This window comes from Seriola aureovittata, chromosome 15, assembly GCF_021018895.1.
Source record: "Seriola aureovittata isolate HTS-2021-v1 ecotype China chromosome 15, ASM2101889v1, whole genome shotgun sequence".
Taxonomy (NCBI): domain Eukaryota; kingdom Metazoa; phylum Chordata; class Actinopteri; order Carangiformes; family Carangidae; genus Seriola; species Seriola aureovittata.
Window position 1 is genome coordinate 10,282,434 of NC_079378.1, and position 26,841 is coordinate 10,309,274.

Sequence of the window (26,841 nt, forward strand, 5' to 3'; positions counted from 1 at the left end):
CCTGTGAAAGATGAACTGAATGGAGCCAATGTCATGTCATCTGAGCACCACTAGAGGCCAATATCCAGCTAGCATCAGGTGGGGAGGCCTGCGAGACGATGTGACACTCTGTGTCAGTAAAAGTTTCCAGTGAAACCAAAGTATGTTTCAGTTGGTGTGACATGTCTTCCAGGTGTGGTGACCTTAACTTCCTGTTCCAACTGCAAGGAAAAACACAGCTGACATGTATAATTAGCCACTACCAGTAAATCATCTCGATTCTTGCACACACACGCACACGCGTGTCTCGTGTGTTAAAATTAGCACGGCTAACAGTATGTCTCTGGTCAGTAATTGAACATCACGGTCAGGGAGGCTTCCGCTCTCTCTGGATGACTTAAAACTTTCAAAAGCCTCCGCACACCAGCCATGCTCAAAAATACTAAGCATGGTAGATTATGTTTTTATCCCAGTTCAGTCGGATCATCAGGCTGAATTCAAATTAAACTTGATCAAAGTCCAAAACTATTTATTATCCACTGACAGAACATTTTTTCTCAACCTCAATGATACAACTCTCCTATTCAGGCGTTTTGGAAATAAAACCACTCTGGAACACCTGGACTGAAATGTTTGTATGTAAATTAATTTGTTCAATATATCTTAAACCATCAGTCTATATAATAGAGGGAGGAAGTGGCATCCTACTACCTGAATAACAAGCATAACTAAAAATGACCGTCGTGTCAGGTTATATTTTCCATATTATTTTTTTGATAAATAGCTCCGCACCAAAATGTTCTCTTACAATTTAATTCCAAACATTTTCCAAGCCAGATACTTAAAATTCTTGCAATAAAAATAATCATTCCACTTACACTAGAATGAGGGTAAATAAAAACAATGACTCTTAATATTTCATAGTTACGTCAAAGAAAAGTCTCTGTTCTGAATTAATATATTCCTTGTTCTTTGCAGGGCAGGGTTTCCAAATCACATCTGGCGACACAATCATTCCATTTCCTCATTGGAAATCAGTGGGGTGCCAGTGACTAAGATAGGGCGTTGGAATCTTTTATTTGACCAAAACTGTCCGTTTACACATGTGAATCCAGTGACAGACTAGCAGCTTATTCCACCCCTATCACTGTGCCCTTGAGCAAGGCAGTGACCCTCAGCCTGCCCCAGAAGCTCCGCTCCTGGATACCCTGGGCATCACTGGACCTTTTAAGCCTCTGCTGAAATACGTGTATGGTAAATAAGGAGAGAACATTCCTGATTACAGTGAGTGCATAGACAAATCTTAAACACACAAGGAAAAGATGCTTTGGGGGAAAACCTGGCCCCTGGTCTTCTTTACAACTGATCGTCAACCTTTTTAGCCCCTGAACCCCCAAAAAAAGCTAATGATTTTCCCTTTTCAGCCTTGTATTACCTGAATTATATACTATTTTACAAGGAACAAAAAGTATTGGTCAGAAAGGTTAAAAACACATTTAAGTGATTCTTGAAATATATCATTTCACATCGTGTAAGTGTAAATGTAAATCAACCCATGACCCCAAAATTTCCCACTGGCCCCTGCACTGAGAATCAGTTTTCTAGACAAATGACTTCATCAGGTTGAAGATCGGTGGAAAAAAATAATACAAACAAGCCTGCCCCCTGGTGGCTAAACGGGGACAGTGCATGCTGCTGCTACCAACAGATAGTAAAATAGTAAATAAGGCATTAATTTATACATCACACACTTCATAATTGCAAATAGCACTTGACAGTTTACCACTAACAACTGAAGGGTTTTACAGATTTCTCAGTGTATACTGTTTTACACCAAAAGGGGACTATAGCCATATTGTCCAAATCATGTCAACCAGAGGAAAAAAATGTTCCTTTCCCCTGTTTTGATTGAATAAAGCCAGACAGTATGCCTCATTGAAAGAGAGAAAAAAAGAGATGATGGAGACTGAGGGTTTGCCAGCTCAGTAGATGAAGAGGACTCGGGTGCGGGGCAGGGTGGAGAAGGTGTCAGCCATCTTGCGGATTCTGGCGTAGTTGATGAACCCTCGCAGGAAGAGCAAAATGCCTGAGGAGGAGAGGAAGATGAAAAAAGGAGACTATGAGACTGACAGAAGTGACTAGTACTACAGCACATACACAAACACAAACAGTGGCAGCAGCAACAAATGCGAGCAATGCTCTGACGGGGTTTTTAGGTTGACCAATATAAAACCTGATAAAAGAAATATAACAAAAACCAAAAAGATAAAACTGCACTGACGCCCATGATTAAAGTACTTCCTAATACACCCATACTGATTACAGGGTAAACAGAGCAGATCTGGCTGATATGAACTGAGGTAAAACATAACTCAGTGAACTGGTTTGGCAACATGTGAATGAATGAGTAGTAACTAGGACACACTTTAACTAAAAAACAATTGCTTGAGGTTAGCGAAGACAAAATTGGGACAAAATAATTATGAAGAGTTGCAAAGTAAGAACAGTCTTTTCAGGAGTGACTTGGTTGATTCGTGGGTGGAGCAGTTTAAAGCTTTGGAAGAGGAATGAAGCTCACCCAGTTGAATCATCGTTACAAAAAAATGAACAACTGCATTATAAAATATCTGGTGCTTTGAAAATAAATTAAAAAGTATTAAGGTTGTGGATATTGTGGACAAAAAAAGTAGAGTAAATACAGAAAATAAAGACTGTGATACCCATGGTGCATTTCGGTTAGCAAAAGCTTCTAAGAAATGAAATTGAAATAATTAAAACAGAGAAAATCCTATAGTGATGTTAAACCTGCAGTTGGCCACTTTGGGGAAACTCAACCTGCTGTAAACACAATACTGACCTGTTCTCCCCTTTTTTGATTGATTGATTGATTGATTGATTGATTGATTGATTGATTGATTGGATAAGGAAGACATATAAGTAGATGTCATACATACATTTAGCAGATACTATGGAACATTAGCATTTATGTTTCTGTCGACCCAATAAATCCTTTTAAGCTCTGTTTGGTTTCGACTATCTCCTGAAGGACATATCTGGATCTTCAGTTGCAAAATGATCCACTGTACAATGTAGCAACTACGCTGCCCACTGTGCACTATCCACAAGATACTGTCAAGAAACAGCTGCATACTACAGCAAAAAATGACACTTTGAGAACAGTAAGACTGTAAGTGTAAAAATATTTTCAGTTCATTATGAAACTGTGACAAAGTTGCACAAGCTGCCCTCTTGTGATCAGATCACCCGAGACACATGTTAATGCCAGGTCTGAGGAGGTCATATCAGCTCTGGTCAAGGGTTAGAGAAATTAAATTTTTATATCGCTGTAATAATTATAACTGATTATCTAAAAGGATAATTAAGGTTAACTATCCTGCTGTAACTATTCACACCCCAACACTGTAGCAATGGAGCTCCAGAGAGCAGAAATGTGTCACAAGCAAAACAAAACTTTTCGATTCCCTATTTGATTCATTTAAATGCAGAGGTTGGCTACTTACCAAACACCAGAAACACCCACCACAGCCAGTACTGTCCATCAAAGTAACCAGGGAAGTATGTGGAGAACTAGAAACCCAACAGAATGACAGAAATGACTGGTTAGAATAAATATGGCCTGCATTGGCTTCACTCAAATGAGTCCTGCATTTTAACAGTGAATGAAGAAAGCGGCCGACTTCTCAAGAAATCTTGAGGAAATAACACAGTGCCAATAAGCCAACCACTACAGACACAGCATTAAAATACCAGAGTGCTGTTTGGGGCTTTTGAGTTGTTTGTGCGTACATATAACCACATTTTATGTGTTTGTGTGTGTGTGTGTGTGTGTGTGTGTGTGTGTGTGTGTGTGTGTGTGTGTGTGTGGTGTGTGTGTGTGTGTGTGTGTGTGTGTGTGTTCATACCCGGACTATGAGGATCCATTTGATGAGGGAGAGGCCAAAGCCTGAGATGGCCCCATAGCGGCCAGCTGCGGAGGTGGTCAGACAGAAAGACAGGAAGAAACCGATCCAGTTGAAGAGGAATGCCACTGAAAGGAAGAGTGTTAGACATGCCATCAGAAATTTAAAAAACAGCCGCGAGAACGCAGGAAATATTATTTCACTAATTTGTAGCCAATATAAGAAAAGACATCATTTCTGCAGAAGTTAAGGTAAAGAAGAGCTGAAGATGAAAAAACACGTTGAAGAAGAGAAAGAGAAAAACAGAGACAAGTAGATTGGGTTACTAACTGAAGAAAGTGAGCATAAAGATGCCATCATTTCCTATCCTCAGCTGATCAGCATCTTCAAAGTCGTCTCTGGTCACAAAGTCTTCATCCTGTGATGGAAGAAACAACAATAGAACAAAACAAAAAGAGAGCAAAGTAAGTTATTTAAGCATTGAAACAGTCTTTCGACAGCACAGCCAGGCAGTAACAGAGCTTCCCAGAGCTTTATTGTATTTGAAATGATCTACATACAGATCTATCAGATCGATTTATTTGATAAAGCTTGGTTTATTTTAACCAATTCACAACTGTGCATTTAAAATTGTACTGATACAACGCAGTGACTGAAATCAAAGTGAATGTGATCAAGCACAGAGAAGCAGCTGCTAGTGTAAACCAAGCTGACAACGGACAGTAAATACAACACAATCAACCAACAGACCAATGGAAACATCACAACACAGCAAGCCTATATAATGACTATCACTGTCACTTTACCCGAAGGTCTGAAGTCAATCAAATACAATGCAGGAAATCAAGAGAACCAGTCGATCTTGTTTAACTATGAACTATGCACTAGCTAGCACTCTAAATACACAAACATACAAGGAAGGTGGGGCTTTGAATACACAAAAACTGTAGGTACATCTGTGATTTCACACACAAAAGCAGGACCAAGTACACATCCTCTCCTCATACACCCTCCTCCCACTCTTTCCAGTTACCTCCAGTGAACTGCGAATTACATCGTCAAAAGTCTCCAGGCGTTCCCTGTGCTGAGGCTGCTGCTGAGCGCAAGGCAGTGTGTGGCAGAGAAAGACAACAGCAGCAATCAAACAACGTGCAGTAAGGCGCAATGCATCACAGTGACCACTAGAGGTCAGAGATTAGTTTGACATCATTTGCTAAGACTTTTTGTTTCAGTGTCAACTCAACTCAACAGAAACTGTTTTTTGTTTTTTTTTCCAGGACACATGCGCTGCCAAGTTATGCATGAATTTCTTCTGCTGCTGACAAAGATGGAGTTGCACAGAGATGGCTTTTGTGTACGAGCTGGGAGGTTAGAAGTTATTGGCAGGCTGTACAGGACGAGGTGTGCTTTGCCTTTAGTCAATAAAAGAACTACAGTTACTGCAAACAAAAGAGTTCTCAAACATGAAGGTCAATAAGAACATGGTTCCCTGAGCAAAGGTGTCATTAACGATTGGGCAACTTCTAATATGTCTAATTTCAAATACAATATATTAATTAACATTAACTGATGTAATTTTTAAAATAATATATATCAGATAAGAAGGTGCTTTAATACCACCGAGTTGCAGCCATGGGAAACTAAAGCATGAACATCCACAGCTGATATAGAGAATAATGCCATGGCTGCATTTCATAACAGGTTTTAGTGTGCCTATCAAACATTTCAACATTTTACACTGGTAAGTATCCACACCTCCATCTCCATATAGAAACTGAATGGATTTATTAAAATTTTGGGGGAAACAAATCCAGGTGCACTGTGCACACACGGTAGGTTCAGGGGGTCTGGGAGACTGAAGCATTCAAAATATAAAAGGCTGGCACTGACACACAGAGAGACATAGAAAAATCATACTCTGATTATTTTGGCAGATATTACGATTGCAATATGAGTCACGATTTCAGATGGAATGGTCATTTTTGCATTTCATTTTCACTGAAAAAAATATAAAAATGATGATTTTTTGTTAGGGCTTGTACCAAACAAGCATGTTCCTTTACATCTGGAGAATATGGTTTGTAGGCCGGGGAGTCTCCGTAGCACCACAACGATTTATTTATGGTATGTTGTGACACATTTTATCTTTATCAAAAAATTGCAGCGCCTGCAATCTGGATTTCGATAATGTTTCAATTTATTGTTCAGCCCTAGTGATAGTAAATGGTTTCTCAATTTTTGAGAATCTGCAGTTGTTCAAACCAGTAGCAGTTCATGCAGGAAAGACAAAGATATAATCAGATAAGTAAAGAACACACCTAAGGCAATACAAACAAACTTGCTGTGGTTGGGCGCTGAGCACTTCCTGCCTTGCAGACAACACAAGAAGTATTTGAGCACAAGCTGCAGCGTGTGTGTGTGTGTGTGTGTGTGTGTGTGTGTGTGTGTGTGTGTGTGTGTGTGTGTGTGTGTGTGTGTGTGTGTGCCTGTGTGTGCATACAGCGAACGTTACAACGTGTTAAAAGGCAAAAAAAAAAAGCGAGATACTCACTCTTCCTGTTACCAGGGGAACAGTGGTCTCAGCTTTGGTTCTTTCTGCTTCATCATAGGAAGGTAGCGTCGTTGCCACGTTGTATGATGGAGGCTTGGGGAAAGCACCGTCTTCCTTGTAGTCAAAATAGGCTGAAGAAGAAACAGTACCGTTACAAACACAAAGACAGAAAGCTTACTAATAAAAAGTCTTGTTTCAAAATGATTTATTGTATCCACAAGTGCCCACTGACTGTATTTTCAATGACAAAACTAAAGCCACTATTTAACCTATGTTCTCATGTATTCACATACAGTAAGCCTTTGAAGTGTTTAATCATTGCAAGCAGTGGAAATGGAAACAGGCTTGAGAATTGGAGAAGTATGAATGACAATTTCCTACTTATCACTACTGACAAAAAAACCCTTCACAAGATTACAATAAAAGTGGATAAAACTCTATTTTTGCTCACTGACAAAATGTTTGACTGCTTGACAGTGTTGATGAATTATTTTCTCAACTAATCATATTGTCTATATAATGTCAGAAATAAGTTTAAAAAAATGCCTTTTGCAATTTCCCAGACTCTAAGGTGATGTCTTCACATGGTTTCTTTTGAAGGTTTTACTTTTATGGCTTCATAATCATCAGCTAATCATTAAATTGACTAATGTATAATCAACAACTATAACTAACTTTCTAAAATGCCTTTTCAAAGCAATTAGTTCTTCTTGAGTGAGTGAATTCTGTGTCTGGTATTTCATCTATTTTATTGTCTTTGATAAGGGATTAGAGTAATCAAAACAACTATGAGGTCTGAGTCATCCACACAGGGTGCACATTAACATAGCCATTATTTCTTGAATACATTTTGCGTTTATTTATCCTTTTGGAGCTGCAAACTGTACACTACAGTTAAAGTAATCATGTTCCCTCAATTTTTCCCCATGCAAAAAAAATATAACTTTCCAATGTGCCACTATTGTCTATGACCTCAGAACCAGAGAAACATCTGGATGAGTCATGGTCTTACCAGCATTGTCAGCTGTGATGCTGCTGTACGGGGGTGGAGCATCCGCTGCTACCTGTGGATTCTCTTCTGGGTCTTCCTCGTTCGGCAGCTGTGGGAGGTAAGAAAACCAGCATATGTGTCAGCACTTTTCATTGGAAATAGAGTCTTTTAGATAAAGAAGCTTCACACAGTTAAATGATTATCGGAGCACCCTTAAGGAACTTACACACGACGCATCAATCGATCAGAGAAGAGGAAGGTAAACTGGAAACCACATCAAAAGGTTTTTTGCGTGCATATAATAAGCAGAAATGAGCACCGACCACGTGTTTCTCTCGCATTGAGCAGGAAACACATTAGCAGCCCAAACTCATAAAAAATAACAAAAAACCTCATCATAGTTTTGTCGGTCAACTCAGACATTGAAAAAGTCACACTCAGCTATTCCTGACTCCTGATTGAGTTCAACAAGTATTTAAAAACCAAACACGTTTGACATGTTAACACTACAGTCAGTTCCGAAGACAAGCCACTGAGGTGGTACTCAATACCTGGTAGTAAGTCTGCACCAATGGACTTACAGAGGTGTAAATTACAGGTTAACAACACCTTTATTTTCCCGTTGGTAACACTTTATTTTGCAGGTCCTATAGTTACCTACAATTTTCTAGAAAGGAACTGATAACCATTGGTAAACACATAGGATCGCATAATGGGGAAAACAGGGACAGTGGTGACAGGCAACTGGTACACTTTCAAGTAATTCATACCTATTAATTAACTCCAATTACTTGCTAGTGTAACCCTAATGAGTCCTTTAGTCAGTCAGATCCCCTGAACATGGAAAAATATTAAATTTGGCAACAGGCATGTTTCAACATACTGTATATGGCTAAAATAGAGGAAATTCATCTGGAAATAACAACTGTGCATAAAGCCAACTTAAGTAACTTGTTCATTTTTGCAAAATTAGATAAAGTAGTAGTTCCCAGGAAATACTCAAGAAGATCAAGATTCCCTAGGATAAAGCACTAGCTACACATTTGTACATTCCTCTCCCAAAGCCATTTTAGGCTTCAAGGACTCCTTGTAACTTTTTCGTAAGAAAGTCTGACTGTGTTTTTATGACTGTGGTTTAACAGTTTTTTAGAGAGTACGTGGTCAGAGTACAGCTAATACAATAAAGAACTTGGACTGACGCAATGATAGTATCAGAGGTACCCCTTAATACAAGCCTTAATGCAGCCTTCTGTCCTCGGACACTCGCCACATTTCTAGTCATCCAAAGAACTTAACTGGCTTTCTACCAGAGTAGTCTCTAATGCGTCTGCACATGAATTATTACTGCAATCAACCACATGAGCTGACTTATAATAAGGACTGTCTGCCCTAACAACATCTCCATAAGCAGGTTAGCTGTCAGATTTGGCAGTTAAGCTAGATGATGAGCGATCACACCCACTGCTGTAGGTCATGTGCTATCCAAAAATTAACATTTACCAGCAGTGCAAAGTAACTACATTTATTCACGTATGTACATAAGTACAATTTTAAGTTGTTTCTGTTTTACTTGAGAATTTCCATATCATCCTATGCTATACTCTACTCTTCAGAAATTAGGTTTCATTTCTCGTAATCATGCTTGTGCAGCAACATGTTTCACACGTCTTGTTTCAATACACAGCTGATGTTATTAGAATTAAAAACAGGTTGATGAAATAGTTCTGGTCACATGTTAACCCGTGGTTTTTAGGACACAATTATAGCTAGAGATTTGCACTTTCAAAGATTGAACTGATCAACAGAACATAAAGTAGTTAAAAAACGACCAGCTACAACAAAATAATACCACTTACACATTAATGTACCAATAACATTTATACAGTAATATAAACAAAGTCCTTATACGTTCTTTTCTAACGTCTCTGACTTACTCCGATATTGAAAGGAAGAATTCAACTATACTTTCACTTCTGATACTCGTACTGTAATACTTGTGTATTTATGTCATTTGAATGCAGGAGCTCTTCTTGTAACACAGTATTGTTACACTGAATTATTATGTCTTTTACTTAAATAATGGACACTGACATTAACATAAACAAATATAACTTTAACAAACATAAATTGTCTTAGAAAGCGTTATTCTGAGAAGACTTTGTTGACAAGCTTTCGTGACACATAAACACTACTCACACTCCAAAAAAAAAAGGAAAAAAAACGGAACAGACACGTTCACAAACACTTACAATTTAATAATTCAATAACTAAATAGCTAGCTAACACGGAAGCGTTAGCGTCAGTGCCGCTAGCATGCTAACACCTGCTGATGAAAATAACGATGTTTCTGGCAACAAAATTGACCCAGTTGACAACATTACTGATACTCAGCTTCCATGAATAGGAAACCGTCGTGTTTACGGGGGTGAAACCAACCTAACGCCACACACCTGTGTGGCTGTGTAGCTTCTTTAATCAGCTTCACGATACGATTAACGTGTAATGTTAAATCTTTGACGCGTTGGCTTGCTATTTAACCAACGGATAGCATTGTCGTACCTGCTGATATCTGGCGGTCGGTTCGGCCATTCCGGGTTTGAACGGCTAGCAATCAACGACAGGAGAAAAACGCCACCAAGATACAGCAGCGAAAAACGAAATTATATAACAGTACAAACTGTAAACTCAATCCTTGCCACAATGAACAGCTGCTTCTCCCTCGACCGCTCACACTGCTGTCAAGCTACAGTGAGTAAGTATGCAACACAAGGCTTCCTGTTAGCTTTTTTTAAATAAAGCCCATATTGAAAACCACTGCTGCAAGACAAAGCTAAAACACAGCAACTGTCTAGCCTTAATGCAGAAAATATTATACCATGGAAATGTACATTACCATTAAAAAAGGTTAAAAAAAAAAAATAAATAAATAAATTATTATTGACCAGACAAAAAAACATATTAAGATGTCACCCTGCGTAACAGGAAATCATAAAAGGTATTTTCATAGTTTTTCATTGACAGATAATGGAATAATAATGAAAATAATTGTCAGTTGCGACCCTTTTTTCAAATATGTTTTAAAGTAACATAAGCTGCTGTTACCACTCACTAGCTAAAGCTAAAGGGAAGCTCACTAGCCCAATAGCTAAAAGGAAGAATTATATCTGTCCTCAGATACAACCCTAAAACAAGTTTTATGTTACAGCAGCACAGAGACAGGTTAAGTGGTAAGAAAAAGCTATTTTTAAAAAAAAAAAAAGCAATTTAAATAAGATAAAATATATCAAAATGTTAAAGAAAACACTTGAAATAAAAAAAAAGCTACAATTAAAATAAAATAATTTTACAAGTAATTCTCAGGCGCAATTATTATCGTACATTTCTTTCTCAATAAGAATGATACATTTTGTTTTTAAAAAAAGGGTGTGGGCATTTCTGATGCTTTTATTTTGAAACCAATACCTACCACTTCCTGTTTTATTGTCGTTGTTTTGAAGCCGCTCTCGCTCGAAAGACGATTGACGTCATTGCTCACAACAAACCGTCCACCGCCCTCAGTTGAAATAAAATGAACATCATTGGCAATGTTTCACGCAGCATTAGCCAGGAAAATTTAAATAATGCTGAATAAACGTTCGCTGCCACCGAAAGATAATGTAAATTTTATACTGGAACAATTCTTCAAAATAAGTTTGTACTTTTCAGGTCCTTGACCTGAATACACATGTGAACCCCAGCATTAGTCAACTCTGTAATCAGGGATCATAGGTAAAATATTTGAAACTGAGTGGATTTATAATCCCATACTAACAACCATGTCACATTATCTAACACAAAGCTGTGTATATAACAATTAAGTACTTTGATCTCTTGTTTTTGGATACATGGAGACATGAATAAGTAGATGAGCAGATTATTAAAAACCAAATAATCAGAATGACAGCATCACTATGTTATGCAACTGTCACTTGTACTTACTAGTAGGTTACCTACTCTAATGAAGTACATCGTATAGATTTGTACTATACCAATTTGTAGACACATACAAGGGAATAACTGCACAAACCTGAGGGTTAAATGCATTTTATTGTTTGTGCCTAGGATACTCAGTCTGAACTGAAACTGACTGAGCTCAATAACCCTCTTCAGACTAATTAAACATTTTTAAGAGTAACTCATGAATATCAGTAATTACTGGATGAAATCCTTCAGATACACACTCAGCATGGACAATAAAAACAAAGACAAATGCAAGTGTGTCTTGTAAGGTTTTATTGTATCTTTATCTATAATAAAAAGGCAACAACAATACCTATGACAGTTTGTATCCAAGCTCAACTGTTGGAGAAGTTTTATATCTCAGATTGATTTCTACGGTAAGGTTACTCATGGGTTCTGGTACCTGAGGAGCACAGGGTAAGTGGTGCCTATGTGCTTTTGGTTGTAGTGGTGGCAAACAATCTCCACATCGTAGAAACTGAACTGGACTTTGACACGCTCATTGGGCGAGGTGAGGAAACAGAGAGTGTAGAGGGCGAACTCGAACTCTGGACTGACGCCGATGAAGATGCTGCCCTTGGGCTTTATACCGTTCTTCCAGCTGAACTGTAGTGCCAGGATGTGTTTGTTCTCGTCGGGCTGCAGTGAGAGAGAAAAAAAAAGAAACGGCAAGTGATGAAAGAGAGGATGAGAGGATGGTGAGAGATGGAGAGACAAGAAAAAGCAGCTGCGGGCTCAATCTCATCATTGTGAGGGGACAGCGAGAAAGATGAAAGACTAAAACAGGCTTATGCTGTTCACAGTCAGCCAGGCGTTATCAGGAAGATATTCTGAAACTTGCATGAACAGGTGGTAAAAGTGAGACAAGAAAGTAGACTTAGAGAAATTAGACACAGACTTCCTGTCCATGTTTGACATACTTGTACTCACTTCCTGAGCAAAGATACTGTATGCAAGCCCATTTATGCCAAGAAACTTACTTTTTATCTCCTAATTTTTACTCCATAAGTAAAAAACTTAAACTTCTAATTGTGAGTTAGTATCTCATCAGTTTGAATTTTTATTTTATAATTTTAACTAAAGTCAAAATTTTTACTGACTAGTTTTATTTATTTATCATGCATAACTTTTCATCTGTTTTGTCTTCCTCCATCGGCTAGATTCAATGTTCTATGCAGATACTTTGGCATGCAGTATGTTGCATTATACTTGGAAACTACATAGGGGAACAGTAAAAATTAAGAAAAGTAGAATATGAAAATGATGCAACAACATGAGACTGAGACATTTTTCTATGTGGAAGCAAAAATGGAAATATGTGATAACTCATTTCAAATAGTCACCAATAAACCTGGCTATAATGAGTAAAGACTTCATATTAAAAAAATGTATGTACAGTTTGTAGTTAACTTAAGCATTTTGGATAATGACTATTCCTCAATATAAACACTGTGATTACACAGTTGAGATTTAACAGGCAACAAAGGAGAGTTGTTGAGCGATAGGTGAGAGAGCAAACAAGGCCGCAGCAGGAAGAGAGATTTCTCATCAGTGTGCAAGAACGATGATTCAAGAGCAAGATTGCAGAGAGTGCAGATCAACTTGGGGGAGTAGACGAGAAAAGAGAAAATGGAAGACAGATGAGAGGTTTGTCAAATATAGATGGTTGTGTGACTGGGAAATTTAAAATCTGGTTGTTGAAACAGACACAGGGGGATTTTATTCTATAATATACTTATGTATAATATAGAAAGTACAATTAATTCTGTTTAAGAAATCTCATACAGATACAGCAGTGCTGAAAATATATTCTTAGTCCATCTCAAGTCAGTATACCTTGGGTGAATTTGCATTGACGCTGTAGCCTTTGTAATCGATGTGTCCCAGCTTTTCTTGTAGGTAGAGCTGGATCCAGTTGTGAAAGCCGATGACAGTCCGTCCTCCTCTTGTCTCTCCTACAAACACATGTTCAAACCCTGAAGAGTCTGGCCTGGTGGGGAGAGAGAAAGGAGCACATCACACCGCAAACACATCACAAAAAGTGTGACTTCACCAGCTTACAGTCATGCTCCCTTATAAACTCATAACTCAGCAGCTTGGTGTCAATGCATCAGTTTTATGATGCGCCATTTAGACACAATAAAGTGTGTAATCCTGAACGTGCTACTTTGATATTGTTTCACTCACAGCGACGCTGGCTGGATGTGTTGCACAGAGCCAGTTTCTCAGAGTAAGACAGTTACCATCAGAGTGCCAGATTCCACTGGCAAGGTTATATTTAGGTGCTGTGCCAGATTCCACCAACCTGCTGGATCCTCTCCTCGCATAAAGTTCAAACCAGATCCTGTACAGCTGCTCCTTGAACTGTGTCTCATTCTCAGGAGAGAGGTGCTTCTCTACCAGGTATTTATGGGCTATCTGCAAACAAACAATGTTGTCTAACATTATTTTGCATATCAAACACCCCAAATTGATCAATACTGACTTGGGTCATTTGTCCCAGCCCCGTTTACTATAATCTACATCTGCCTTCTTGTTTTGTTTATCAGTATATCAGGCTTACACCTGTAGGACAATGTATTGAACATTTTTAATCATTCAGAAAATGGACCAGACCCATTCTAATATAGTTTTGAGTGATAAAAGTAATAATTTAGTCAGGGTGAGAGTCAGTTTAATTGTATTATATGAATAGTTAAACAGCTGAGCAACTCCTAATTAGTTCCCATCAATTATTTAGTGGAAATGGGCCTTTATGAGGCAGGGGAAGATGGGAAGGGTTTATTTCCAAAAGTCCCCAAAGGTACCTTCATGGTGGGAGTCTGAATGATGGAGTCCAGGAACTTGTGGTTCTCTGCCACCTCCTCGGGGGTTACAATTTCTGGCTCGCCGGTGTCACTCTCATAGTTATCCAACAGTGAGATAAAGGCTGTAGACACAAACACAGACACTCATCAAAAAAGGGATTTTTGTGCAGTCTGGGGTAATAAATCATAAAAAAAAAGAAAAAAGGTTTTCAAAACATGCACAACGTTGAATCCTAGAAACATGGATATATATATATAGAGACAATTATGAAGACAATTAAGCAAAGCTGAATATGGAAACCCCCAGCTCATCAGAGTGTAGGTGGAAAATGTCTCAAAACTGAGATTGTGTGTCTACTTCGGTACATTTGGCATGAGAAAATTCTCCACGACTCTTCCTGTTTTGTTGATAGTCTGATACCCTGTTTATGATAAGAATTAGATGTTCTGTAATCTGGTGACGCCTCTTTGACTGACATGTTAATTTTTTTTATGTTTATATTTAAATTTTTTCACTGTCACTTTTTACACATGGAATAAATGTACTCTTTTTGTATCTTTAGAACCTGTTTAATTTTTTTTGCCAGCATGCCAGTAGTTTTTCTGTTAATGTGATTTATTCTGGCCACACCTGACACTTTATTTTGAAAATCCTGGATTCAAGAGCACAAACCCTGTTACAAATTATGAAAAAAATGTGTCTGCTGTGTAACCAGGTGACAGACAGTGACGCAAGTTGCAAGAGACTGTGGACAAACCAAGTACAAAAATAGCACAGAGGGAGGAATCCTCCTTTTTTTTTCTTTTTTTTTTTTTCCAATGGGACATCAGCCTCAGACTGAACTCTTAATACCCACTATTACATAACTCTCTATAGAGCTCTGTACTAGGGCGCTGCTTTCTCTAACCTGCTGCACAACATAAATCTGAGACAAGGATGATCAGGAGGACATGTTCCTCGGCAGGTATCTTGCCAGCGGTTGTAGAGGAGCATCTTTCTGCATCCAGCGCAGTGAATTCTGCAGACTCTGTGATTGTTATGCAACATGCCAATGTCGGTCATAAGGAGATTATGAGTCAGTGAAAAAGCTTTAGTCTGCAGGGAGGCGACAGAGAGGAGAGTATCAAACTGGCAAAGGGAGCGGTGGAATGTGCGATGAGATTATGATTCAAACATTTTATGACAGTGCAGTTGTGTAAGAGACACTGACAAACCATAGTGCTACATCCAGAAGAATCCAGTTAGAGGCTGCCTCATCCCACAGAAACAAGGGACAACCACTGAACATTAAGGCATTAAAGAAAGAAATAAAATGATTGTGATTTTGAAGCTTAAAAAAAAAAAAAAAACCTACCTAAAAAGGTTTCCTTTTTGAAAATGTTCTCGTTGACAAATGTGAAAAGAGGATATCCTGCTCCATCATTGTTGTCGTTGACGGCCATGCTGTCTCCAGCTTTTCCCTGCAGCAGGAAGAGAACCACTCAAACTTTAAAATAGGGTATGCAGACTCATTGCTTTCTGCTTCCCCATAAAAACGGTGTTCAATAGACGATCTTCTAGTGCGCTTCCAGTGTAACTGAATGTGTTGCATTCAGTCAGAGCTCATTTCAGAAGACGGATGTATTGCCACTGACAATGACTAAACCACTTAAAATATGAATATGGAACCAAACATCGATACTCCCCCGTAGCCCTAAAATGGTTCTGCCACCCAATCAGGTGTGGCAGTTTAAATTAAGACCCTCATAATTTCCCATAAGATCCTCGTTTCTTGTCACATACAGTAGATGTTTTTTTTACTTTTACAATAGGCCTTAGGTTTTCTCTTTTCATACTGGAGGGAAAGTATAAACAAAGTGACTGAAATATAAAAGCTTTGCAGTGGTAAAACAGCACCCACCCTCTGGTTTGTGCTATAAAGCAAACTAACAGGTGTCACTGTAAATTCAGCGTACAGTACAGTTTAGAGGCCAGAGCACAGATTTTATTCACTTGAATTGTATTGTCTTAAAATGAGGGCTGTGGCTATTCATTGAAGTTGCATGTGTGTTGTTGTGTGTGTGCGCGCGTGTGTGAGGTGCACCTGCAGAGAGATCCTGTAGTCTTTTCCAGGTTTGAGTCTGTTGATATCGTTGTCCCATAGCTCCTGCACCATGGCCGACAGCTCTCTGTCACTCTCAATCATGATAAGACTGCTCGCTTGTGTCTTTGTGGTCCCGCGGCGGAAGAGCTGTGGGTTGTTTTGGTCTCAGTATACGTCTCTAAGGGGAGAGAAACAGCTGATGAGGTTATGTCTTGGACTGGAAGATTTAAAAATTCAAAATAAATTTATTGATCCAAATATTTTCTTTCCAGGCCTCAGAAATGAGAAACACCTAATACGACATTTTTTCTATTGATGATTTATGTTACATCTCACTAATCTACTGACCTTTAGTTGCACGGACAAGAACTGGTATTCTCACTCTATATATTCAGGTTTCCAGTTTGCAAGAATATTCAGGAGGAAAACAGAATGTATGAGCTGTTGCTTTTGTACTTGCACTACATTGTATACATATATATATATATATATATATATATATGATTTACGGTGTGAATTTTCCATGAAATGTTTCAACAAAACCCCCGAAATAATCTGCTGTACAGACATATCACATGGTAGGATGGGCAATTTAATCATTTAAAAGTTTGCTAACTTTGTTTCTAAATCCCCAAAAATAAAAAGTAAAACCCATTGTAAGAATTGTTTTGGAGTTGACTCAGCTCATGCTTTGTTAAGGAGGTTTGCAGTTCACACAGACTCAGGAACAGCAGTCCTCTCAGTTTCATTGAACAGCATGTATATACAGTATGTCAGGAGCCAATCAGCTCTGAGTGTTGACTGGTACATTGGTTCCTTTAGTTAAGTCTGCTAGCTCACTCCAGAGAGTTCAATGGATATGTTTGGGATAAAAATTGTCATTCTGGCTGGATAGTAATGTTTGATGTTGATTAATATGCGAGTATGTTTTATATTGTAAACGTGGGATCAGTGAGTGTTCAGTGTCTAACGTGTTATTTGACTTAGCAGACAGTGCCTGTAGGAGGTTGCCTGACATGCAACTTGAAACATATTTATTCTTTTTTTTCTTTTTTAGTTTTTAGGATTTTAAGTGTAATTACCTGAATTTCTATTGTTGTTATATTGTAACAAATAAAAGTACAAGAAATTTGTCCATTCACATGCTTGTTCCCCCACAATATTATATCAATCATTTCACACATGATCACAGAACACTGATTCACAAGGCTACCATGAAGTTAACGTTGGCCTGTGATAGTTCAAAGCATTGTAAAAACATAACAGCTTCCGCATCTAGGAAGAGTTTATTCATCCATCTCAACACTCAAACAGCTCCACTACCATTGCACTCCACAAAAACATGGCTGACAACAGACCACACATCCATGACAGTGAGATCTGGGAACTTCATCACCACCATCCAAGTTCCCCCCCCTCCCCATCCAGTCCGCATCCCATCGGGCACCACATCAAAATCCACTGACCTTTTTTTGCTTTGTAAAAGTCTACCTCGTCCTGTTTTTGTGGTTGAGTGAGGTGAAAACGGTGATGGTTAAAGGGTCAGTGAAGTTCCTCAGGGCTGGTCAGGTGCTGCTGGTGCTGCTCTCCTGTGTTTGTGAGAGCAGGTGTCTTTAGGGGCATACTAACAGTCCAGCCAGTCAGTGTGTATGGAGAAAGACAGGCAGGGGCTGGGGGGGCGGACAGAGAGCACGAGGCAGGGGATGGGACAGGACAGGAGAGAGGGGCCATTTTAAAGGGTTATCCCCTGTCAGCAACTCTAGCCAAAGGGATTACACCATGTTGTCGTCTCTTTTCAATCTCAGGCTCAAACGTGAGCTCTTTGTTTCTTTAGTATTTCATTGTTTCTCTCTCTGTCACAGCATAACCTCTGGATTACAGGGTAAATATGGGTCATGTTCCAGGTAACAAGATGTTGTAAAGGAGAGTATACTTGTAGCACTAAAGGGAGCAAATGTTTTTTTTAATCTAACAGAACATAATCACATCTTGATTAGGACATATACCTGTTTTGTTTTTTTAACCCATTTTATTCAAAATAATTTGAACTCTTAAGACTAAATGTTTGGTCAAAATGGAGGAAACTTAAGGTAAATCTGTTTTTTTGGTTTTTTTTTTAAAAAGGTAGCGACACTATCTACACAAAACCAAATTTAGGAGAGAGCGCATATCAGGTTTGACACGTCTTCATTCATTTTAAAACTTTTGAATTAATCTTGACATGTTGATGTGTTAAATAGAGTTTTGTATATTCCCACATTAACAATGTATAACCATTTTCATTTGTTTCTAATTGTTCTTTTTCTAAATATTTTTGCACTGAATGCCATCTTTACATAACTATTAAAAGAGTGGAAAGTGGCTGGAAAAAATCATTGGCTTCTCCTTTCCCCATGTAAATTATTGATTGTATTACTTATGTGAGAATAAACACTTATATAACATTTAACAATAACAATTTTTACACACACCATTTTGTCAGATCTGTGAGTCAGGCATCTTTCATCTCCTTAAATGCCCTTCATGTAGCATTATCTCTTATTTACAGCTGTTTTTTTTTTATTTTTATTGTTGAGTTAATAGTTAAATTAACTCTTGACTTTTTTTTTTAACTCTACATGTATGTTTACTATATTAATTACTGTGTTGTACTTTCAATGACAACTTAGTGTTGATCTTTCACTGAGCAAATTGACAATTTGTTTGTTCCTGGCATGAAGTAAAATTCAAGTAATTGAACTTCATACTTTTGTGAACCCCATTTAATTTTTACATCTTTTGTTCAACTCTTCTTTATGGAATCTCGTCTTTTTCTGAAAAGAATTTGAATTTGTTGTCCAATTTTGTTTTCAACATTTCACAAATACTTCCAGTGAAAACCTCAACAGTTCAAGTGTGTTTAGCTCGCTGTAGCTGCGTAGCTGTGCATCTATACCCACAGTGCGTGCAGAAGAACTATGTTGGCACCAAAGTGCATTTTTTAAGTTTCAGATCCACTGAATAAAATAGACATGTTAAATGGTAACATTTATTGTGAGGAACAGTATGTTGAATGCATTTTAACAGGATTCTGCAAGTTGTGTATTCAAATGTTTCTTACACGAGACATGAAGTGACGATGCGTCTACATTGACGGGAAAAGTGAATCCATGTGCAGTTCAAGACTGAACAAGAGATTGTCTTTTTACCAGTGCAGACCAGCGTCAATTCTGAGAGTATTCTGCACTTTTCAAGCCTTGAGAAGCAAATAATTCAACATTGAAAAAGAACAGATTTGATGTGGGGTTCAATTTCAAACAGAACTGCTTGCATGAGAAAGTCCTCCTTCTGATCAAATTTGAATAAAATAAATTTACATTATACAAAATAATGTTTATATCTTCAAATGATCAAGATTTCATGGCCTCACTTTCAAGTTAATATTTGGCAACATCATAGTATCAGTTGTACAAAGGAAGGTGTTAATAAGTCTAGTCAAAATCATCCCTAAATATCTTTGCTGTTCACCAAGAGAGGATTTCTTTTCTAACTCACCATAACCACAATCCCAGTAACCCAATCAGAAGATCTGCTGTCACAAATATTTACTGCAGTGTCCTCCATTATTACATTCCCCACAACCAATCTCATACAAATCCTCTTCCGAACCTGCTTGACATTTACCATAAGATGTGCAAAAACACATTTCTGTAAATGTCAAGAAAAAGCTAATCTAAACATAATTTTCAAATAAGAAAAGAAATTACATCCCCAGAAAAGATGACACCAGCCTGAAAATTTTACCTACAGATCACACTCTGTACATAGCACATTGTGTCTGTCTGAGGGAGATATTAGGTTCCCTTTCTGGTAGTCAACCAAAACAGCCTAAAATAGAAACAAAAACCAAACCTCTGTTTTGCGATTATGTCCGGGTGACAAATCTCCAGTTGTACCTCCATTATTTCAAACCTGCATCATTATTGTATTTAAGTGTGTCGGTTAGATCACGAAATTCTCTTCATTATCCACTGAAGTTCATTCCAGTTGTTCAAAAGAAAAGTTGGCCATCATACTTTTGATATGTGACAAAATGCTAGCCAGAGGGTAGATACTTAATATAATGAGCAGGGCACTTCATATGACAACGAAGAGCAAAAAAATCAGTCTCTCTTTTCCCTGCAACACCACGAGGTTATAGTTCAAAAGCAAACACTTCCAATTTACCAAACTTAACTGAGTCAGTGGCTAAAGGGTTATAAGCCTGCGAGGTGTTAAAACTCATAATGAAACCTATGTCCAATTAAGAAGAGAGAAATTAGATCTGTAGACATAATCTACTGTAAAAAAAAAAAAAAAAAAGACAAATCCAACCAATTTTTACAGTTTTAAAAATTAAAAGCTCCGTCCTATGACACTGTCATATTTTAAGGGTTTCAAAAACGTACTGTATGGCTGGTCACTAACCACATATCCAAGTATGTATCTTTGATGGTCATAACCAAAAGAGTGTATTTTTAAGGTTACCTGAATGACCACAGCTGTTTCTATTTCGACATAAGAGCAACTGTTCTTGCCATTCCTGATCTCATACTTCATATAGTGTCTGTCGTATTTTAATATCTGTCATATATTAATAATGATCGATTTACATCGAGGCTTTGAATGTTTTATAACCCAAGATGCCTAATGATGTTAAAACATAAACAATGGTACCGTGGTACATGGTCGAGGGGACACTGTTGTGCTACTTCAGGCGTAGTGTGTGTCACGGGTGAAGTGATGGTAAAGTGAGTTAAAGTGCATTCAAATGGAGCATATCGCGCTGAGGCACTGCACAGGTGTCAGTCCTCTTCATCACTCCAGAAGGCATCTTCTTCGTCGAGATCCACACCTTGGAAGAGTCTGCAACAAGCAACAAAAGAGACATTCAACGATTGTCCTTACAGATGGATCGGATGTGTCAGTGACTGAAAAGAGAAGCAGATCACTCACTGGTTGTAACAGGGTGAGTGTGGGTTGTTAAAGTGACTGTATGGGTTGACTCTACTGAGGAGGCCCAGGCACAGCCAACAGAAGTATTGTCTACACGAGGTACAGGTCATCTTGTTACAGCCATCAACTTTCTAGAGAGACAAGGCATTAGCAGGAGAAGACTCAGACATCAGTTAACATCAGTAGTAACTGACATATCCTGGGACATGAGCTACAGTAGAGAATAGATAATAACATTTAAGAGAGAGTTAGTGTAGTTTAACAGAAGAACAAAATATTTTTATATTCTTTCTCATTTGCACATTTAAATCAGTAGCTTTTTTAACAGCTAAGGGTCACTTTGAACAGAATGTGCAAACACCTGACTACCTTTGTTTTTATTTGAAACTGACAGAAGTGAACGGTGCCCCACCTGTGACAATGTTCTACTGTACTGTTACCAGCAGGGGGAGCCCTACCTGTATATTGGTTCCACAGCGAGGGCAGCATTTGCAGTTCTCATTGAGCCAGTCTCTGCTAAAGGACTCTTCCACTGCTTTCTGGATCACCCTCTTCCCAAAGCGTTGCTCCATGAACTTTTTCCCCTCAGATGTGGCTGACAGGTACTCATCTCTGAGGTTACGCAATTCGTCTGTGGCACAAGACAGAAAACAGGGACAGTCCTGGTTTTTAACCCGAGGACTCAAGGTTGGGATTGATAAAATGTGATACCAATTTATTTCTTCTGTATGAACTGAACTCCTAAACCATTCCTTTATTAGTGTCTTTCTGTAATATTTGACCATTACAGCATCTGAAAATTTAGTATTATTCACAATGTCTCAACTCAACAACTTGTACAGCATTCAAAACCAAACATCCCGACTTCAATTAGTTTTCAGTTAGTTAATTGTTACTGAAATGTAATATATTGAACTAGTGACAATGATGAAGATATTAAAAAAAAACAAAAACATATCAATTAGCATTTGAAAATTATTTCATTGAAGTATTAACTACTTTTGCCTTAAAGAGCTGATCTCAAAAATGTCATTTTAGAGTAACTGAAGAGTATTTGGATGGTTGTTATGGGGATTTTAAATTCATTATCATAAAGCTGCCTGAAGAAATACAAAGCTGTCATCTGTCAGCGGCATTAAACTACAATACAATCAAACAACATCAACAAAAAAAACTATTCTTTTCTTGTTACCCTTAGAAACAAAATTACTATATTTCTAGTAACATTACCTGCTGGGATTTTACAGTTGGAGAGGCCGTGATAGCCCAGCTTGCACAGTGTGCAAAAAGCATACTGGCAGGCTGAGCAAATGCCCATGGTTGTGTCTGGCTCCACCATAACAGCGGTGCCGCAGGACTGGCGGGGACAGTAGACCACGTCAGCCATGAGGTCCAGACTGGACTGGAGCAGCAAACGGTCGTAACGTGCAAACAGCTCCTCATCCACCAGCTGCTTCACCTGAGAGACAAAGACAGAGAAAAGGAAGCAGAGGATCAACTGGTTCATTACAAATGACAGGGTTAGGAAACTTCCCACTCTTCAAAGCTCTCTTACCTGCAACGGTGTGGCTAAGGAGGTACATTTGGGCTCAGGGCAATTAAGGCACTGAACGTTGCCGTCTCGTATTTGGATCTGGAAGTATTCAGTCATGCAGGCCTTGCAGTAAACATGCTGGCACTCCTTAAAACAGAGGCAGCTGGAGCCCAGCTTCTCTACAAAGCAGATCCCACAGCAAAACACCTTGCTGTCAAACACCCTCTGGCGCTGCGCCTCGTCAAAGTCCAGGAGCTGAGGTAGGAGGTCGGCACGCGGGTCCATCAACAAGACAGCTCGCGGGTCCAGTTGAGAAGGTGACGACAACCGTGGTTCAGACTTTTCCTTCTTTACGTTTTCACTTTTCTTCTCCTCAGTGTTTTCAGAATGACTCCCACTCGTCAAAGCTGAACATAATTGGTTAACGCATCAATCAGTCTTAAAAAACACTCACAATGTGTTTTCATTGAGTTTCTGCACAAGTACGATGACTCTTAAATATCACAATTCATGCAATCCAACCTTCAAAAACGGCTGTGTTCCTAACAGCAAAAGCACACAGAGCTTTGCGTGCTTTGATCAAATAAAGCACTTGTTTGAGACACCAGCAATCGTTTTGTAACAAACAAATGAGGCAGAGTGAATAAATGTTCATGTCTGGTGATGAACTCAGTATCAACCAATCTACTTCACAGGACAACAGTAGTAAGAGAGGGGGGAGAGCACATGTGTAATTGTACTGACCAACTCCTCTTTTCAAGCTTAGCTCTAAATGACATAATGAAATATAACAATCTACTTTTTACAGATAACATGCTGGTTATCTAAACTTATGTAGATGCATCCATACAAGCAGAAAAAAAACTATCTTCATTTAATAAAATGTATACTGTACCTGTGGCTGCAGGGTCGGTTTTCCTGCGCTCGCAACCTGCCTTACTTCCTCCCCTGATAACTTCAAGAGGAGACTGAATGCACAGAAAGTCCAGAGCCTCCTCTTTGAGGAACTGGATCCACATGAAAAGGATCACACAGCCTTGGTTCTCCTCCCATAGCTCATCCAGGCGTCTGCACAGAGAGCTCATCTGAGGAGGTAAAATGGAAAAGGAGATGGAGCAGGTATTGAGAGTGTCTGTCTTTTGAGTGATAGCATTTTACAAATGACAATATATATATCTTTCCGAGAGTGAAGCCTCACCAAAACTTTTGGAAAGGGATGCCATGAAGAACTGCCATATTGGCCTGAGTGTAAGACGGGGGGCCATCTTATATTCAACGACTTGACAATGCGTATTTACAAATCAGATATTCTAGCTGGTCAAGAAGGCTGGGTCTGTGCTTGGCAGGAGTCTGGACTCACTCAGGATTGTTGTGGAGAGGCGCATGCAATGTAAGATGGAGGCCATCTTAGAGAGTACCAACCATCCTCTCCACAAAATTCTGGCAGGACAGAGAAGCAGCTACAGCAGCAGTAGAACAGAGAGGTTCAGGAGATCCTTTGTTCCCACTGCCATCAGGCTATACAACACCTCAGCCAAAGGAAGTGGACTAATTGAATTATTATTATTAATTTATTAATAACTGTTATTATCATTATTACCAATGAGCTACTGGACACATGAAGGGGTAAATAAAGTATCTATCTATCTATTTATTGAATAATGAATGGAGAGAGCACCAGTGTAACATGATCTTCTACAGAGAGTCTTGCATTGTGTATTGTCTGTAGCCTTAATGTTGCTTGGCTAGCAAACATTTTTAAGTCTGTTTGTTGTGAATCTATCAGAGTCAGTCAGCCATAAACATGTTTTGTTTGCCTTGACAGTAGAGAGTGTGAGTATATGTGACAGACAGACAAACTACATAAACATGGGTTTTAAATATTACTATATTTCATGTTTCATTTTTACCAAAGAACAGATTTAAATGATGAGGATTATCCTCTCCTTGGATTAATGGTATATCAAAGAAACCATCCCAACTGTATTTCAAGCAAAACTGTTTCCTATCCTCAAAAAAATCTTTTTCGCAAAAATAGATGATGGACAAGGGGGAAGAGGGGTTGTCTCTCACATATATTCTATATTTGGGCCAATTCTTACCTGTGCTCTGGTCACCCATTTAGAGCTTAGAGTGAAGATTGGTGAGGATGTAGATGGATAATCTGCAGGAAGCTCAAAGTTGAGCACCAGAGGAGGTAAGAAGCAGACATTATATTCACTTTGCTTCTCTCCTGCAACAGATGGAAGAGATGTAATTACATTCCTTATTAAAGTGTGTCTAACAAATATGTCTTAACAAGATTAAGACAGAAGAACTTTATGAAAATCGTCTACAGTACTGTGTTAAAGTTTTCGTCCCTAAAAGTAAAGTGAGGATTTTTTCATAAACAATGCCTCCCTGATATTACTGTATGATGGATGCCTGAAACTTTTGCACAGTACTGTACTGTGTGGACTTAAAAATTATTGAAAATGAGCTGTGCATGAGTTGTACACCTTGCTCTTATGGCTTTACACAGCTTCACTCACTGCTTTACCTTTGACAACAACTTTGAAATCAGGAGGAAGCTCCAGACAGAGTTGGATCTCTCCCCCCTGTGCCGACTCTGCTTGGCGGAACTCTTCCTCATCATAGATACTTGCTAAAGCAAGCAGCTCATCCTCCTGGGCTTCCTTGTCCTCAGACATTTACATTCCTGCAAGAACAATGACATGCGATATAAATTCATTATTAATAAAGTATAGCAGTAGCAACACATAGATGTAGCAAAGCCAAATACATCATCAGAGAGAGCTTTACCTACACATATCAATACAAAAACAAAAGCATTATTTGACATTAGAACCTTAATACTCTCACAGCATTGATTTGATCAAAGGTTGGTTAATTATTATCTTGGAGTTACTCTTGAGTGTACTTACATCATTGATGAACAATGTACACTAAATTGGTAGTCTATCAGGTATACCTAGGTAAAACTACTACAGTCGAATACATCAATCCTGCAATAAATCTTACCTTCATTAGAGGTACCATTAAGTACAACACAAACAATTAGAGAGCACAATACAATACATCCCGAGTCGAATCAACACTTCTTTAAAATAGTTTCAACATATACTTCACATAATAATCTTCATGAAGACAGGTTTTATTTCAAGACTGCTGTATTATAGTGCATTGGTAGTTGTTAGTTGTAGCTAATAAACTGATTACTGAGTGTATCCACACACGACTACTTTAACTTTGTTGTGACTTAACATCATTTTGCTGTAGCTGTCTTTGGGCTACAAGGTAGCCCCAAAGCTAGCATGCTAGCTAACATAAGTTTACTTTACTCACATTAGACGTGGTTGTCGTTTCGTGACAATCGAACAGTCGGCTAAATTACAGTGGCTATTGTTGTGGTCGTCTATCGGCGAGCTGGCACTGCAGGCAGACTTTCACGCCGGGAGATAGTTAAGCTAGCCAGGTGGGTAGGCAAAAGCGTTCAAGCTAGTTAGCATTGTTAGCTAATGTAAACAGTGGCTATGGCCACAGTCGGAGCACGGCCCTGCTGTAACTATTCTTCTCGGTAGCACCAAATACTGCCACCTCTCCTGAACTACTAATCAAAAAGGGTGTTATAACCTGTAATAATGTGAAAACACTGCATTTCTTACCTTCTTACCGACCCACGTACTACTGACTTCTGCCCTCTGACCGGGTCATGACTGTAGAAGCTGTTTGCAGTGTTGCCAGGTTTGACTGACAAACAGCAACCCAATCAGAGCCTAGACCAAATTGTCGTAAAGGAAGCCTTTAAAATGTTGATTTCACTGTCATAGAAAACTGGCAAAACTAGCAATAATTCACATATGAAAAGCTGGAACAGGTAAATGTTGGGGATTTTACTTAGAAAATGAGTTTACTGATGAATCGGTTATCAGATCTGTTTTAAATTCATTTTCTTTCAATCGACTACTCTGTTTATCAACTTGTAATTTCAGCTCTAGAGTA

At 38.6% G+C, this 26,841-nt stretch overlaps 3 protein-coding genes across 7 annotated transcripts; all 3 read right to left on the reverse strand.

Annotated features, from left to right (window-relative positions):
• Window positions 1–491: 491 nt before the first annotated feature.
• ndfip1l (Nedd4 family interacting protein 1, like) lies at window positions 492–10,192 on the reverse strand. 3 transcript variants are annotated; one of them, XM_056397726.1, is made up of 8 exons: window positions 10,001–10,192; window positions 7,463–7,550; window positions 6,451–6,581; window positions 4,933–4,992; window positions 4,230–4,317; window positions 3,903–4,027; window positions 3,501–3,567; window positions 492–2,065 (listed from the first exon to the last, which is right to left on the reverse strand). In XM_056397726.1, exons 1-8 carry the CDS (start codon window positions 10,028–10,030, stop codon window positions 1,962–1,964), a joined length of 693 nt encoding a protein of 230 aa, XP_056253701.1. In that variant the 5' UTR covers window positions 10,031–10,192; the 3' UTR covers window positions 492–1,961. The 3 variants fall into 3 exon arrangements, with proteins under 3 accessions (XP_056253701.1, XP_056253700.1, XP_056253702.1); XM_056397725.1 differs by having other exon boundaries at window positions 4,933–4,995; XM_056397727.1 differs by lacking the exon at window positions 4,933–4,992 and having other exon boundaries at window positions 10,001–10,191.
• A 1,510-nt stretch (window positions 10,193–11,702) lies between these two features.
• Window positions 11,703–19,195, reverse strand: endou2 (endonuclease, polyU-specific 2). The gene is made up of 6 exons (XM_056397818.1): window positions 16,332–19,195; window positions 15,603–15,708; window positions 14,248–14,369; window positions 13,746–13,858; window positions 13,277–13,430; window positions 11,703–12,079 (listed from the first exon to the last, which is right to left on the reverse strand). Exons 1-6 carry the CDS (start codon window positions 16,431–16,433, stop codon window positions 11,828–11,830), a joined length of 849 nt encoding a protein of 282 aa, XP_056253793.1. The 5' UTR covers window positions 16,434–19,195; the 3' UTR covers window positions 11,703–11,827.
• A 150-nt stretch (window positions 19,196–19,345) lies between these two features.
• On the reverse strand, window positions 19,346–26,581 carry rnf14 (ring finger protein 14). 3 transcript variants are annotated; one of them, XM_056397816.1, is made up of 9 exons: window positions 26,505–26,581; window positions 25,379–25,537; window positions 24,942–25,072; window positions 23,735–23,924; window positions 22,861–23,246; window positions 22,536–22,764; window positions 21,764–21,936; window positions 21,306–21,436; window positions 19,346–21,215 (listed from the first exon to the last, which is right to left on the reverse strand). In XM_056397816.1, exons 2-9 carry the CDS (start codon window positions 25,527–25,529, stop codon window positions 21,155–21,157), a joined length of 1,452 nt encoding a protein of 483 aa, XP_056253791.1. In that variant the 5' UTR covers window positions 25,530–25,537; window positions 26,505–26,581; the 3' UTR covers window positions 19,346–21,154. The 3 variants fall into 3 exon arrangements, with proteins under 3 accessions (XP_056253791.1, XP_056253792.1, XP_056253789.1); XM_056397817.1 differs by lacking the exon at window positions 26,505–26,581 and adding an exon at window positions 26,185–26,490 and having other exon boundaries at window positions 24,942–25,003; XM_056397814.1 differs by lacking the exon at window positions 26,505–26,581 and adding an exon at window positions 26,185–26,487.
• Between the last annotated feature and the right edge of the window lie 260 nt (window positions 26,582–26,841).

Excerpts from the sequence above, each read along its gene's own strand:
- ndfip1l (XM_056397725.1), bottom strand. The coding sequence starts at position 10,030 with ATGGCCGAACCGACCGCCAGATATCAGCAG. Across the intron at positions 7,551-10,000 it reads CGACCGCCAGATATCAGCAG|CTGCCGAACGAGGAAGACCC; the intron begins GTACGACAATGC and ends TACCTCCCACAG. Across the intron at positions 4,996-6,450 it reads TTCCCCTGGTAACAGGAAGA|CAGCAGCCTCAGCACAGGGA; the intron begins GTGAGTATCTCG and ends CCTTGCGCTCAG.
- endou2 (XM_056397818.1), bottom strand. The coding sequence starts at position 16,433 with ATGATTGAGAGTGACAGAGAGCTGTCGGCCATGGTGCAGGAGCTATGG. Across the intron at positions 14,370-15,602 it reads CAAAAAGGAAACCTTTTTAG|CCTTTATCTCACTGTTGGAT; the intron begins GTAGGTTTTTTT and ends TTGTGTCTACAG. Across the intron at positions 13,431-13,745 it reads GCGAGGAGAGGATCCAGCAG|GCCAGACTCTTCAGGGTTTG; the intron begins GTTGGTGGAATC and ends TCTCCCCACCAG.
- rnf14 (XM_056397816.1), bottom strand. The coding sequence starts at position 25,529 with ATGTCTGAGGACAAGGAAGCCCAGGAGGATGAGCTGCTTGCTTTAGCA. Across the intron at positions 23,925-24,941 it reads AATGGGTGACCAGAGCACAG|ATGAGCTCTCTGTGCAGACG; the intron begins GTAAGAATTGGC and ends TTACCTCCTCAG. Across the intron at positions 22,765-22,860 it reads CCTTAGCCACACCGTTGCAG|GTGAAGCAGCTGGTGGATGA; the intron begins GTAAGAGAGCTT and ends TTTGTCTCTCAG.